Source organism: Medicago truncatula, chromosome 2 (assembly GCF_003473485.1).
Source record: "Medicago truncatula cultivar Jemalong A17 chromosome 2, MtrunA17r5.0-ANR, whole genome shotgun sequence".
Classification (NCBI taxonomy): Eukaryota; Viridiplantae; Streptophyta; class Magnoliopsida; order Fabales; family Fabaceae; genus Medicago; species Medicago truncatula.
Window position 1 is genome coordinate 45,232,247 of NC_053043.1, and position 13,973 is coordinate 45,246,219.

A 13,973-nucleotide genomic window follows, 5' to 3' on the forward strand; every position below is an offset into this window, starting at 1 on the left:
TTCTTTTTTTTTTTTAATAAATTTTGTTAATGTTTAATGTTTTTTTTTTTGGTTACAGTTAATGTATCTTCATTTTTGTAACCACCAAACAACATTGTTACCAGGTGTTTAATGGTTAATGTTTGTTTCAACTATGTTCATTTTTTAAACATGGTCACTAGGTGTTTAGTATTTGGGTTTGTTTTTTGAAATTTCCTAAACAAAGCTTCTTCTTTTCAACATTATCATAATGTATTCTAGCTAAAAGAATCACATTTCTTATCTTTTACCTATATATTTTGTTAATGGTAGTAGTAAATGTTTGTTTTATTTTTGTTAGTGAGAGGGTTTCAAAACCATTTTATGCTCTGTGTCAATACAATAGTATCACTTTGTTTATGTTTGATTTTTTGTTTTTTTTACCCTTGTTTTGTAATTACTACATGTCTATTTCCATGGTGTTTATCATTTTGAACTGTGTTTATGCTTTGTGTCAACACAATAGTATCACTGTGTTTATGTTTGATTTTGTTTGAAATTTCCTTAACAAGGTTTCATTTTTGTGTGGTCTGAGTGAATGCCATAGTTGAGAAATTGATTTTAAGGGTTTTGCTTGTTTCAACTATGTTCAATTTGAAACCACCAAATAAACTTATCAACATTGTTACTTACTACCAGGTGTTTATGTTTATTCTTATTTTCTTTTATCTGTTGGCAATGTATATATGTTGTTAGAGCGGTGGATTCTGTTTTCACTTACCTTTGTTTTTCCTGATTAGATTTTTAAATGTCTATTTTCTTGGTGTTTATCGTTTGTGTTTGCTTTTGGAAGTGTATTGTAGAAGTTTCTTGAAGGAAGCTTATTTATTGTTTTTTGGTTTTTTTTCACAGGCTTTTCTTTGGTGTGAAGGCTACTGTTGAAAAATGATTTTTAAGGGTTCTGATAAGTCAAAGTACTGTGCTGTTGGTGGTGGTGATGATGGCCATTTCAATTTTAAGCGGCACACATCATGGTCAGAGAAAATTACTCAGCCTTCAGAAGTGAGGAATCCAGTTTCTTATGATGATGATGATGTCTCTTTGTCACAAAGGTTATCCCGGATGTCGCATTCTGGAACATGGACTACCAACCGTGATGTTCCTATTAAGAAGAGGCATAATACTGCTCCAGTGTCATTGCCAGTTAAGAGACCATTATTTGACAACAGAAGTTCCTTGAACACTTCTGTTAAGAAATCAAAGGTGTTACCATATGATAATCAACGTAAAGATAAAGACGATACTCCTTTGTCGAGGAGCCTTGCAATGCCAGTTGGTAAATCTGCTGATAAGTCACTTTCTTCGCCGAGGAAAGAATTTGCATTGGTAGAAAAATCATTTAACGATTGCAAAAAGAAAAAACAAGAAGAGAAGAGATTGCAGTCCATAAAGAGAGATATTGAGGAGTGCTCCAAAGAGCTTGAAAATATGAAAAAGGAAATTAGTGATGCTGGAAGAATTAAGGAAGCTCACAAGAAAATCCAGGGGAAAATTGAAGAATGTGTCAAGGATTTTGCAGCAAAGCAAGCACAACTTTGTTTGATGGACAACTTGATTGCAGAGCGGAACGAAGAAGTAAAGACAAAAGAAACAAAACTTCGTCCACTCATGGATAACATTGATAATATCTATGAAAGGAAGAAACAGGAACTCAAGGATCTTTCCCAAAATATTGCTCAGTGTACTGTGGAACTCAAGAGCAAAGAGAAAGAGCGTGATGCAATGAAGAAATTAATTGACAGACAAGCAGAAATACTAGAGTCTGAAAGGAAGAAGTTACTCAAGGTAACCCAATTGAGTAAGAATGATCCACATGCTCAAGTAAAGGGCCTTGAGTCAATGAAGAAGCAATTTGAAGAGCAGGTTAAAGAGCTTGAGTTAAAAGAGAAAAGGTGCGGAGAACAAGTGGTGGAGCTTGAGTCAAAGGAGAAGCTCTTTGAAGGCCGTGTAAATGAGCTGAAGTTAAAAGAGAAGCAACATGAAGACCAAGTGATGGAGTTCAAGTCGAAGGTGCAGAAATATCATGGCCAAATGAAGCAGCTTGAATCTGAAAAGAAGCATTTCAGTAGCCGAGTGAAGGGGCAGGAATTAAAAGAGAGGCAATATGAAGGACGAGCGAAGATGCTAGAGTTAAAAGAGGAGCAACTCAATGACCGAGTGAAGGAGTTTCATTCAAAAGAGGAGCAATTCAAAGGCCTGGTGAAGGGCCTTCAGTCAAAAGAAAACCAACTTGGTGTCCGTGTGAAGGAGCTCGAATCAGAAAAGAAGAAATTCGAAGGACGATTGAAGGAGTTCCAGTCAAAACAAAAGTTGCTTGAAGACCAAGTGAAGGAGATTCAATCAATAGAGAAGGAATTTGAAGACCGAGTAAAGGAACATGAATCCAAAGAGGAGGAATTCAAAACTCGAATGCAGGAGCTCAAGCGTTTTGTAAGCCAAATGGATGGTTTCAATTCAGAAGAGAAACAATTTGCAGGACGAGGGAAAGAGCCAGAGTCAGAAGACAAGAAATTCAAAGTACATTTGAAGGATCTTAAGCCAAAAGAGAAGCAGTTTGAGGGATGCATGAAGAGTCTTGAGTCAAAGCCAAGTAAATTTCATGGAAAACCGAAGCGGCCTGACTTAAGAGAGAAACAATATGATTCTTTAATAGAACCATTCCATCAAGAAACAGAATTGGGTAAATGTTCTTTTTCATTTAGTTTTGGAAACAATTTCATTTCAACCATTTCTTTCAATGTTGTTGACATTTTTAATTACCAGATCTACCTAATTTTTTAAAGACATCTTTAATCATTTTAATGTTGTAGGTCTTAGTCAAGTTGAATTTGGATTATATTTTTTGCTTTCTTGAACATTTTCGGAAGCTTTTAAACACAATTTTTTTCTCCGTTTTAGTGGTTTATTTACAAAAAATTTCACCATAGTTTACCGTTTCTTCGATAAATAACAAGAAAGCTAAAATATGTGCTACCTAATTATGCAGTTACGTCGTACACAGGTAATCAATTAAGTCCCACCATTGATGAAAGAAGTTTGATGTTGCTCCCATGTGAGCTAACTGATGAACTTGAGTTGTCTGACTATGACATTCTAGGTAATCTGCAAGGATTACTAGAGCTTACTTTATAGCTGTTTGGTCAGTTTGATGGAGTTAAATTTTCTTACACCTTGCAGATTTTGTCGAGAATCTTTTCAAGAGACAGCAATACGATGAAGCTGTCAGATTCAGTCGTGTATATAACTTCAGCGACAATAATCAACTATTTGGTCTCTTTGAAGAACATGTGCAGAATCTAAAGCTAATTTCTGAGAGTACTTGCAAGGAAACTAACTCCATTGAAATTAAGGTTCATTATTTTTTTCTTATTCAATTTTTATTTTATGAAAAATTCCAATTTTCATAACCCTTCATGATAGTTATAAATACTTTGAATGTGAACTCAGGACAAGGCCAGAGATCAAGAAGTTGCTTGTCTCATAGCTGTTCTACAATGCATTATAGATAACAACCTAGAATTCAAGGATCTACTTAACAAGATTGACAATCGTATTCTTGAGCTACAGAGAGGCAAATAGTGTTTTTACTGAAAGAATGAAAACTCATGAGCAATTAACAGGGTCATCTCTATCTTTGGGTCACTATTCTTTCTTTCCTTTCTATTGTATATTGTTCATTTTTAATTTCTCAAAGGCTTAAATTTGATATGCAGAAACGTTTTCATATGCAAACTAGTTTTTTAGAGTACATTGCCACAGTTTTGTTCGCAAAGTTTATGTAATTAGCTTCATACGCTTGATGCAGAAGTTCTCCAAGAGTTATCTCTCATTTGTTCGGAGAAAATTGAAATTTTGGCTAATACTTGGAAAATGAAATAGACTTTTTGTATGGTCTGAGGCGTTTTCTTTTCTTCCCCTGGTATATGTTATTATTCAGCCCAATCTCTTAGTTTTAGTTAAACTGGAACTGATTTTATGGCAGAAACTGGTTAGTTTTGATAAAGTGAAATTATGTTGCAGTTTGTAGATTTTGTTCAGGATCATATCATAAAGTAACAATATATTGAAGATGGTAGACTAATTTGTGCATATTATAACTTGGCCTACAAGAATAAACTATTCGCTCTCTTGCGATAACACGCACATAATGCAAAACTGAACTCTGAGAGCAGTTCCATGAAAACAAACTCATTTGAAATCAAGACTCTTGTTTGTTTTTCTTATTTAAATTATAGTTTATGAAACATTCCATACTCATACACCTGCATGTTAGTTGTAAATAAGTTGATTGTGAACTTAGGATAAGGCCAAGTCTATATTCTGGCCAGAGACAGAAAATTTCAGTCTGAGACATGGTCTGCATTTCAGAATACAATCTAATGTCTGTGGATCTACTTAACCGTGTAAAGGTAACTAGTATTGATATTGGACCTACACCATCATCCAATGTTCAAATAAATTAGAATTAACAGGATTCTCTCTATTCCTCCTCTTTGTTGAGATATTTTAGTGTTTGTTTAGATGCTATTCCTTTTTTGTTGATCCTTTTTGCGTAGGTTAAGCATCATGTATATAAACGTAATTCTCCTCTCTTTTATACAGAAGATACAATTTATTTTTTTGACGGGAAGAAGATACAATATTATTGATAATATTTTTTATGGTATTATTATTATCACCATCATCATCATAAAACCCTCTAGGAACAGCCGGACCCTTTTTTTTGATAGATAAATGAAGTGACAATAATCATTGGAAATTCACACATACATGCAGTCGAGGTTTAAACCTCGATCACAGTGTCCGATCTAACAATTTCAGTATTTTTATTAATTAAGTTAAGATTTGTGGACGCTTAATATTTCTTATTAATAGGGAGTTGAACAAATGTGCGAACCATCTAACCAAATGTATAATATCTTTAAGTATAATCGAATTTTGGAGTAAAAAATCATCAATCTACTAAAAAAGATATGGTACTCCACAAATAGCCTTTCAAAATTGGCAATTGTTCTATCAAAGTACCAATTGACAATTTGATCAACATAACCAAACGAAATAAATTTAGACAAAACAGTATGTACTAGAAGTATATATAGTACTTCTAGTACTGGGTTGGGAATAGGACAGGTCAGGCTTTGATAGGCTTGAGCCTGGTCTACGAAAATTTTTGCAGGCTTGAGCCTGGTCTATGGCCTTTCATAGGCCTATTTTGTTGGTCTGGTCTGGCCTACTTAAAAGTCTGGCCTGGCATGGCCTGCAAGCCTATTTACAGGCCTACTTACTATTAAAGTCACTAAACATTCCATTTTATCTACTTTTAAATAGGCTTAATAGGCCTCAAAACCTATTTCAGTGTAAGATTTGTCTATCACTACTATAAGGCCTTAAAAGCCTATTTCACTATAAAGCTTTAAAGCCTATTTAAAAAGTCCACTATGAAGCCTAACATGCATAAACAGGCCGGCCTATTAGACTTCATAGACTTTTTTGATAGCCTAAGCCTGACCTATTTACTTAAATAGGCTTTTTAAAAAGCCTAAGCCTAGCCTTTTTAATAAACAGGCCAGGCCAGGCTTAAACAGACTAGGCCATAGGCCCCTGTAGGCCGGCCTTGCCTATTCCCAACCCTATATATGAACAACTTTCTCTCTCATACTCATATGATGTTGTTATTTTCTTTCTTACTTTTTCTCTCTCCATTATTTTTAACCAATAAAAAAAGAGAAAAACAAAATTGTCATTCAATAAATGTACAAATTATAACTTCTTCATTTTGATGGTATTTTGGTTGTCTTAAAATACTTTGTTTATTGTTTAGTAGTAAAAATTTGTCAATTTGCCTTTACTTGTCAATTTGATCAACATATAACGTCTTTATTTATCAATTTGATTAACATAATCAAACCAAACCAAATAAATTTAGATTTTTTCAATTTGGACGTATCACATTGCAGTCTAAAATTAAAATATAGAAAATTCATTTACTTGTTACAATACCTACTCCAGTCTCCATTATAAAAGAAAGTTCAACTTTTAAGTTAAGGTTAATTAAATTTTTAGTCCCCATAAATATTCACAGTTTTGTTTTTAGTCCTTATAAAAAAAAATCATACCTTTTAGTTCTTATAAAATTTTTCATAAACATGTTAGTCCCTATTAAAATTCCATCAGTATTTTTAGTTCCTGTCAAAAATTTCTATCAACATTTTTAGTCCCTAAAATGCTTAAGGAAAATGTCACAGGGACTAAAAAATATAATTGTATTTTGTAGGGACTAAAAATAAAACTGTGAATATTTATAAGGACTAAAAACTTAATTAACCCTTAAGTTAGTTCAATAAAGGTTAATTAAGTAAATAGTCCCTGTAAAAATTCAGAATTTTATTTTTAGTTCCTATAAAATAAAATCACACATTTTAGTCCCTATAAAATTTTTCATCAGCATTTTTAGTCCCTTTAAAATTTTTCCATCAGCATTTTTAGTCCCTATAAAAAATTTCCGTCACCTCAGGGTTAATTAAGTTTTTAGTCCCTACAAAATAAAATCACACATTTTAGTCCTTGTGACATGTTCCTTAAGCATTTTAGGGACCAAAAATGTTGAGGAAATTTTTTTATAGGGAATAAAAATGCTGATGGAAAAATTTTATAGGAACTAAAAATGCTGATGAAAATTTTTATAGGGATTAAAAAGTGTGATTTTATTTTATAGGGATTAAAAATAAAATTCTGAATATTTATAGAAACTATTTACTTAATTTAATTAACCCTCACCTTATAAGGCGAATTCTACCCGCCGGCTATAAAAAAAAAATAAATAGAAACAACAGGGGTGGGTCGCATGTTCATTTTATGTAAGAGCATTTTCATGGTTAATTTAACTTGTTTTTATTTTTTATTTAAATTTAAAAGAATGATATTTTCATATCATTTATTAAAATTAAATGATAGTTTTGAGATTATATAAAAAATAAAAATAAAAACTTTGATCTTTTACTACTAGACAAAAAAAGAAGTATTTTAAGACAAACGAAATACCAACAAAATGAAGAAGTTATATTATAATTTAGAGGCAACTTTAATCAATAACGATAATCGTTTTTTTTTTTAGGGGTCAATAATGATAATCATTGTTGTTTATATGTTACTATGATTTAATTAATTTCTACAACCCCGCACATTGTTTTGTTTTATGAGGAAATTATTTGCAATTTTGGAGTATCTTTTGTGGACCCCACACCTCCACACAACAAACTCATTGCTACCAAAAATAACAACAACCTTCGCTTTACTCTTCTTTGTATCTGTTTCATTCATTTCATTTTCATTTCACTTTCAATATACCAACAAATTTCTAACTACCCCTTTTCCATTTTTCTGGGTTTACTCACTATCTTTGAAGAAGAAGAAGATAACACAAAGCTTTCATTTCAACCTTCACAAATGGAACTACTTGGTAAAAACCTCCACTTTTTTCTTCATTTTTTTTTTCTTCAACATTTATATATTTTTTATGCTATCTGTAGAGTAAATCAATATCATGTAATGTTAGAGCTATTAAATGTGTATACTTGAAAAGTTTACATTTTTTTACATGGGTATTGTTTTTTTTAGTATTTTATAGCTATTTATTGTTTAATGTCCTGGAAATTTTTCAAAGATTTCAAAGCTGAAGGTTGAAAGTTTTTATTTTTTTCTTCCCAGGATGTTGAGGTGTTCTTGTAATTGCTGAGAGGTTATAGTTTCTATAGTTGAATGATGGATATTGTTGAGGCTACTCATAAGCCAAAGTTTTGTGTTGGTGATGAAGAATACTTAAATTTTAAATGGCTTGCATCATTCGATAAAAATACATCGCAATCGGCTTCTCGTGAAGATGATGATGATGATGCTTTATCAGCAAGGTTTCATAAGAAGAGGGATACAACTACACTGTCAGTTAAGAGGGTATTCGATGACAACAATTCCTTGTGTGGTTCGATGAAGAAATCCAAGGTGTCTCCAACACCATATGATGATGATGATGATGATGATGATGATGATGATGATGATGATGATGACGACGACGACATGTCAACTGATAAATCATTTTCCACACTCAAAGAAAAACTTGTGTTGGTAGAAAAATCATTTGAGGATATCAGAAGCAAGACACAAGTAGAAGAGAGGAGATTGCAGTCCATAAAGAGAGATATTGAGGAGTGCTGCGAAGATCTTGAAAATAAGAAAAAGGAAATTAGGGATGTTGGAAGAATTATCGAAGCTCGCAAGAAAATGCAGGGAAAAATTGACGAATGTGTCAAGGATTTTGTAGCAAAGGAAGGGCAGCTCGGTTTGATGGAGGACTTGATTGGAGAGCACAAGAAAGAACTAAAGACAAAAGAGTTGGAACTTCGTCAAGTCATGGATAACATTTCAAAACAAAAGGAATTGGAAAGCCAAGTGAAGGAGCTGGTGAATGATTTGGTATCAAAACAGAAGCATTTCGAAAGCCATATTAAGGAGCTTGAGTCGAAAGAGAGGCAACTTGAAGGCCGATTGAAGGAGCATGAATTGGAAGAAAAAGAATTTGAAGGCCGGATGAATGAGCTGGAATCTAAAGAGAGGCATTTCAAAAGCGAGGTGGAGGAGATCAATGCAAAATTGATGCCATTGAAAGGACAAATTAAGGAACTTGCCTCTAAAGAGAAGCAACTGAATGGCCAAGTGAAGGAGCTGGAATCTAAAAAGAACCAGTTTGAGAACCGAATCAAGGAGCTTGAGTCAAAAGAGAAGCAGCATGAAGGCCGGGTGAAGGAGCATGCATCAAAAGAGAGAGAATTTGAAAGCCAAGTGATGGAGCAGCAATTTAAAAAGAAACTGTTTGAAATCCAAGTCAAGGCGTTAGAGTCAAAAGAAAACCAACTTGTAGACCAAATGAAGGAGTTTAAATCAAAAGAGATGGAATTTGAAGGCCAAATGAAGGAAATGGTATTGAATCAAAACCATTTTGATAGCCGAATGATGGATCTTGAGTCAAAAGTGAAGGAGCATGAATTGAAAGAGAAGGAATTTGAAGGTCGCATGAAGGAGTTTGAATCAAAAAAGAAGGGATTTGCAGGCCGACTGAAGGATCTGGTGAATAACCTGGTATCGAAACAAAAGCATCTGGAAAACCAAGCGAAAGAGCTTCATTCAAAAGAGAAACAACATGAAGGCCGGGTGATGGAGCATGAATCAAAAGTGAGAGAATTTGAAGTTAAAATGATGGATCTAGAATCTAAAATGAAGCAGTTTGAAAGCCAAGTGGAGGAGCTTAAATCAAAAGAGAGGCATAGTCAAGGACAATTTAAAGAACTTGAGTCTAAAGAGAAGAAACTTGATGGCCGACTGAAGGAGTTAAAGTTAAAAGAGGATGAATTTGAAGGCAGGGTGAAGGAACTCGAATCTGAAAAGAAGCATTTTGAGAGCCGACAGAAGCAGCTTGAAACACAAGAAAAGCAATATGAAGAACAAATGAAGGAGTTCCAGTCAAAAGAAGAGGAATTCAAAGTACACGTGAAGGATTTTGAATCAAAGGATGAGGAGTTCGAAGATCAAGTTAAGGAGCTCAAATCAAAAAAGAAGCAATTCGAAAACCAAGTTGAGGATTTCAAATCAAAAGAGAAGCAACTTGAAAGCCAAGTCGAGGATTACAAATCAAAAGAGAAGCAAATTGAAGAACGGTGGAAAGAACTCGAGTCAAAAGAGAATAAGTTCAAAGTACTGGTCAAAGAGCTCAAGTTAAAAGAAGGACAGATCAAGGATCCTGGTTCAAAGCTGGATAAATTTGATGGACAATTGAAGGAGCCTGAACTGACAGAGAAACAATTTGAATCATTGATAAACTATTTTGATGAGGAAAAAGAATCGGGTAAGAGTTCTTATTCATCTAGTTTATTCAGCTTGAATCATTGTAGTAGTATATCTTACTCTAGGCCCTTCCAAAAAAAATGTAGTATATATATCACACCCATACAGACACACTCAAAAAATTGTAGTATATCTTATCTTACTCTTAGTCAAGTTGAAAAGCTTTGACCAGTTTTTATATCACACATACGGACACACTGTCAAACTAATTTGGACTATTTCAAGTCTTGTTTATAATTATTAATCAATTTAACACTATCTTTGGTGATTCAGTTAAGCTTCTATATTGACTTTGATTATAACAATTAATATAATGATTCCCTCTCTCACCCATACATTCCAAAAATCCTATTGTCATCTTCATTTGCTGTTGCTTCTAAAAATATGAGGGATCTTAATTCTCTGCTATCCAAATATGCAGTTGCATCTAACACGGATGATCAATTAAGTCCAACCATTGATGGAACAAGTTTGCAGTTGCTCCCAAGTGATGAAACTGTCATTCTAGTTAATCTGCAAGAATCATCAGATCCAGCAAAAGTTGTTTTGGATATAATACAGAAGCCAATTATTCCACGGTGTAAGAATGGAGAACATGCTGTGATTATTGATGATGGCTGCATCTTTCTGCTAGAACAACTGATGAGAATCTCACCGAAGATTAAACCTGATGTAAGAGAAGAAGCATTGAAGCTAGCACTTAATCTGAAAGCTAACATGAAAAATACTGAAAATTCTCTGGTGGTTCTCGGTTTTCTACTGATTTTGTCAGTTTATGAATTGCTTACTTATTTTGATGAAGATGAAGTCTTGGAGCTTTTCACATTTGTTGCTCAGCACAAGACAGCTGTGGAACTGTTTAAGACCCTGGGTTTTGCAAATAAACTTTCAGGTATGTTTTAATTTAGACATGGTTTGGTCAGTCACCGGTATCTCTCCTTTTGTCTCAATGTTTTGGTATTTTACATTATATGTTTATCAAATCCATATTGCATTTTTGGATCTTATCATTTATTGTGTGTTGTTTTGCCTTTTTATTCTTGTTGAAAATCAGTGTAAACTGTGAACTTAAAGAAATTGATAGAATGTTGATTACATGTGTAACTCTTATGAGGTTTGTTATGGATCTTCTCTTGAATCCATATTGTTAGTGTTATCTCTTGATGCTTGAGAAAAAATTATATGCAACATATTTATGTGATTATACAAATGTTCTTGATGAGGTTCAAATTTTATATCCTATTTTGAGAATGTGGACTCTTAGAACCGTGTTTCACATCTGTTTTCTTAATTTGGTGTCTGGTTCTTTGGATGAACATGGAACCGTTGAGTATGTCTCGTTGCTCCTGGAACGTCCATGCAGTGTTATATTATGGATAATGAATTCTAAGTGGTACATCGAGTTGAACACAAATGGAGCCAAGTTGGAAAATATAGCTAATGTATAAGTGTTCTGTGAATTTCTTTGAATTTATTTGTGTATAATAGTGTTATAAGATTCTGTTTTTTATCTGCTATCAGACAGAATGAGGTGGTTATGGCTATTCATGCTGAAAACCTAAAGTTGTTTGAGTATGAGATAATAAAGGAATGGGTGAAATGAATCCTTTTAAGAAATAGGACAACTCATGTTGAAATTTTATAAATTCAAATACTTTTAGATGATAAGTAAAAACTGTGCAGGATATATACAAAGATACTCAGATTGATATATTAGATGTTGGTAACTTGGTACGAAATGGAACTCATGTAGCTGGCTTCATTTTGTTTCCCCCAACAGTTCTATCATTTGTTAAGAGAAAATTGACATCTTGGTGTTAATGCGTGGAAAATGAAATAGACTTCAAATTCATCTCTCTTCATGTATCTCTTCCATGTTATAAATGGTTTGATGGATTTTGAATTATTCAGACCAATTTCCTTGGTTTTTTGTTAACCAGAACTTATGTTTGTTCTGGTATGTTTTGATGAAGTGAAATTTTCTTGTACCTTACAGAATTTGTTGAAGATCTTATCAGGAAGAAGCAATTTGTTGTGCTTACTGCTTGGCTGAGAAGAATAAAAAAGTTTTTGTGCTAGAAAAAGCTAATGTAAAATAATGTGGTAATGGAAACCTGCTAAATAATGTGTACTTTGGTAGGACTCTCTTTCTTTTTAAAATCTCTAATTGTAAAGTTTGAAAAATCATATGACAAATTTAACAGGACTATCTCTCGGCTTCTTAATCTTCCTTTCTATCATATTTTAATTTTCCAGAGGCTTGAATTTGTTACCTAGAAACATTTCATATTCACATGTAACTTGAGTATTATTGGTCTTCTCTGGTTTTTAAAAGAAATGGATTTAAACCAACTTTCTCGAAATACATAAAATCAATGTCCTCTTCTTGGAAACTAACTTCTGATAGATTGCTACAAAGATTTATCCTCTCAATGCACCAAAGTTAATCTCTAGCTGCAACTTTACCAGGGCAGAAAATTTCATTAGCACTAGCGGGAGTGTGAAAATATTTGGCCAAAAGTTTTATTGTGAAAGGGTGCTTAAAAAAGGTTGTAAAACCTGCGACCCTTAAGCCTAACAGTTGCAACAACAGTCGTTAAAGTGTAATCTGCGACAGTTCTAAGTCAAGGGTTGCAAAGTAAGTGTCGCAAAATGACAAATTTCTTGTAGCTAGCTGCAATTTGAGATATATAACTTCTCTTCTTTTTTCTTTGCAACTCTGTAGCGGTGTCGCCTTTTTAGAAAACTCTTTATCCTAAATCATTTATTTCATCGCTCACTCTCTGAGCGATTAATTTTGAACTGGTATGCGGCTCCGCAATTTCTTTGCTCCACCTCCAGTGGTGAAGAGCACCATCAGTATAATAATAAAGGAACCATCACTGCGAAAAATATTTAGAGAGCTTCATTACTACATTCACATAATTCAAACACTATAGTAAAGGTTTCATCATTTTCATTTCTATCTTCATGTTCAATTGCAAATGCAAAGAACATTGAGCCCTTGTTTGGAATTTGTCATCATCTTATTTACATTTCTAATTCTTGTAAAGATTTTTTTTCTTTGCTTTCTTAGAAAGCAATGAACTGAAATGAGAGCCCGTTTTGCTTTATTTTTTCGAAATAAAAAATATTGAAAAAAATAATAATGTGATATCTAAGTAAATTGTGGAAAAAGGACAAAACTTCCTTTGTGATTGGCTCAAATCAAAACAATTTATGTTGTTGAAGGTAGAGCTTATAATAAATATTTAGCAGCACACTCCCATGGTTCCTATAAATGTAACATTGATGTAGGTTTCATTTACCAACATTTAAGAAAAACTAGTTTTAGCATGTACAATTGTGATCACTATAATTGCTTAACTATTCTTAAACGTGAAGTTACATGTCTTCTTAAGACTCTTCGTGTGTGTTTGGTTGGGCGGTGGCGAGAATTGATTTTGATATAATTGAGTTTGAAAGAATTGATTTTGGTTAAAAGTGAGTTGGATATGAATTGATTATGTTTGGATACACTCATTTAAAAATGATTCTTATGAGTTGATGTTGTTTGGATAGTTTGAATCAAAATTGATTTTGAACATTAAATGACCAAATTACGCTTTTAATTATAAATTTTTTCCATTAATATTAACGAAGAAAAAATGGTAAGTACTGAAACAAAAGATGTGTAGGAAATTGGAGAATAAGAGATAAGGGTAATATGGTAAGTAAATATGTCATCAAACATTAAAACTCTGGAATCGATTCTCTGCTGCCGCAGAAGCTCCAATATATGACTTCTTATAAATTTTTGATGAAACCGCGTTTTAAAAAGTAAACCCACGTTTAAGGGTTTCAAACGCAATACCAAGTACTTCGATGGATGAGAGAACAATGCCTATAAAATATTTTTTCGAGTTCGATAATTAATGGAATGTTAATTGTCATTTCATTGATTATAACCAAAACTGAAAAAAAAAATCAACTTTCATCAAAAAACAAATTTTATATATATATATATATATATATTCCTCCTTACATTTCATCAATATTATATGCTGAACTGCCGTTTAAAG

At 33.0% G+C, this 13,973-nt stretch overlaps 2 protein-coding genes across 2 annotated transcripts; both read left to right on the forward strand.

The window, feature by feature from the left end:
• Positions 1-903: 903 nt before the first annotated feature.
• LOC25487750 (hyaluronan mediated motility receptor) lies at positions 904-3,597 on the forward strand. The gene is made up of 3 exons (XM_024777163.1): positions 904-2,698; positions 3,196-3,368; positions 3,466-3,597. Exons 1-3 carry the CDS (start codon positions 904-906, stop codon positions 3,595-3,597), a joined length of 2,100 nt encoding a protein of 699 aa, XP_024632931.1.
• A 3,721-nt stretch (positions 3,598-7,318) lies between these two features.
• Positions 7,319-12,167, forward strand: LOC25487751 (cingulin-like protein 1). The gene is made up of 4 exons (XM_013609750.3): positions 7,319-7,477; positions 7,726-9,913; positions 10,334-10,804; positions 11,909-12,167. Exons 2-4 carry the CDS (start codon positions 7,777-7,779, stop codon positions 11,989-11,991), a joined length of 2,691 nt encoding a protein of 896 aa, XP_013465204.2. The 5' UTR covers positions 7,319-7,477; positions 7,726-7,776; the 3' UTR covers positions 11,992-12,167.
• Positions 12,168-13,973: the final 1,806 nt, after the last annotated feature.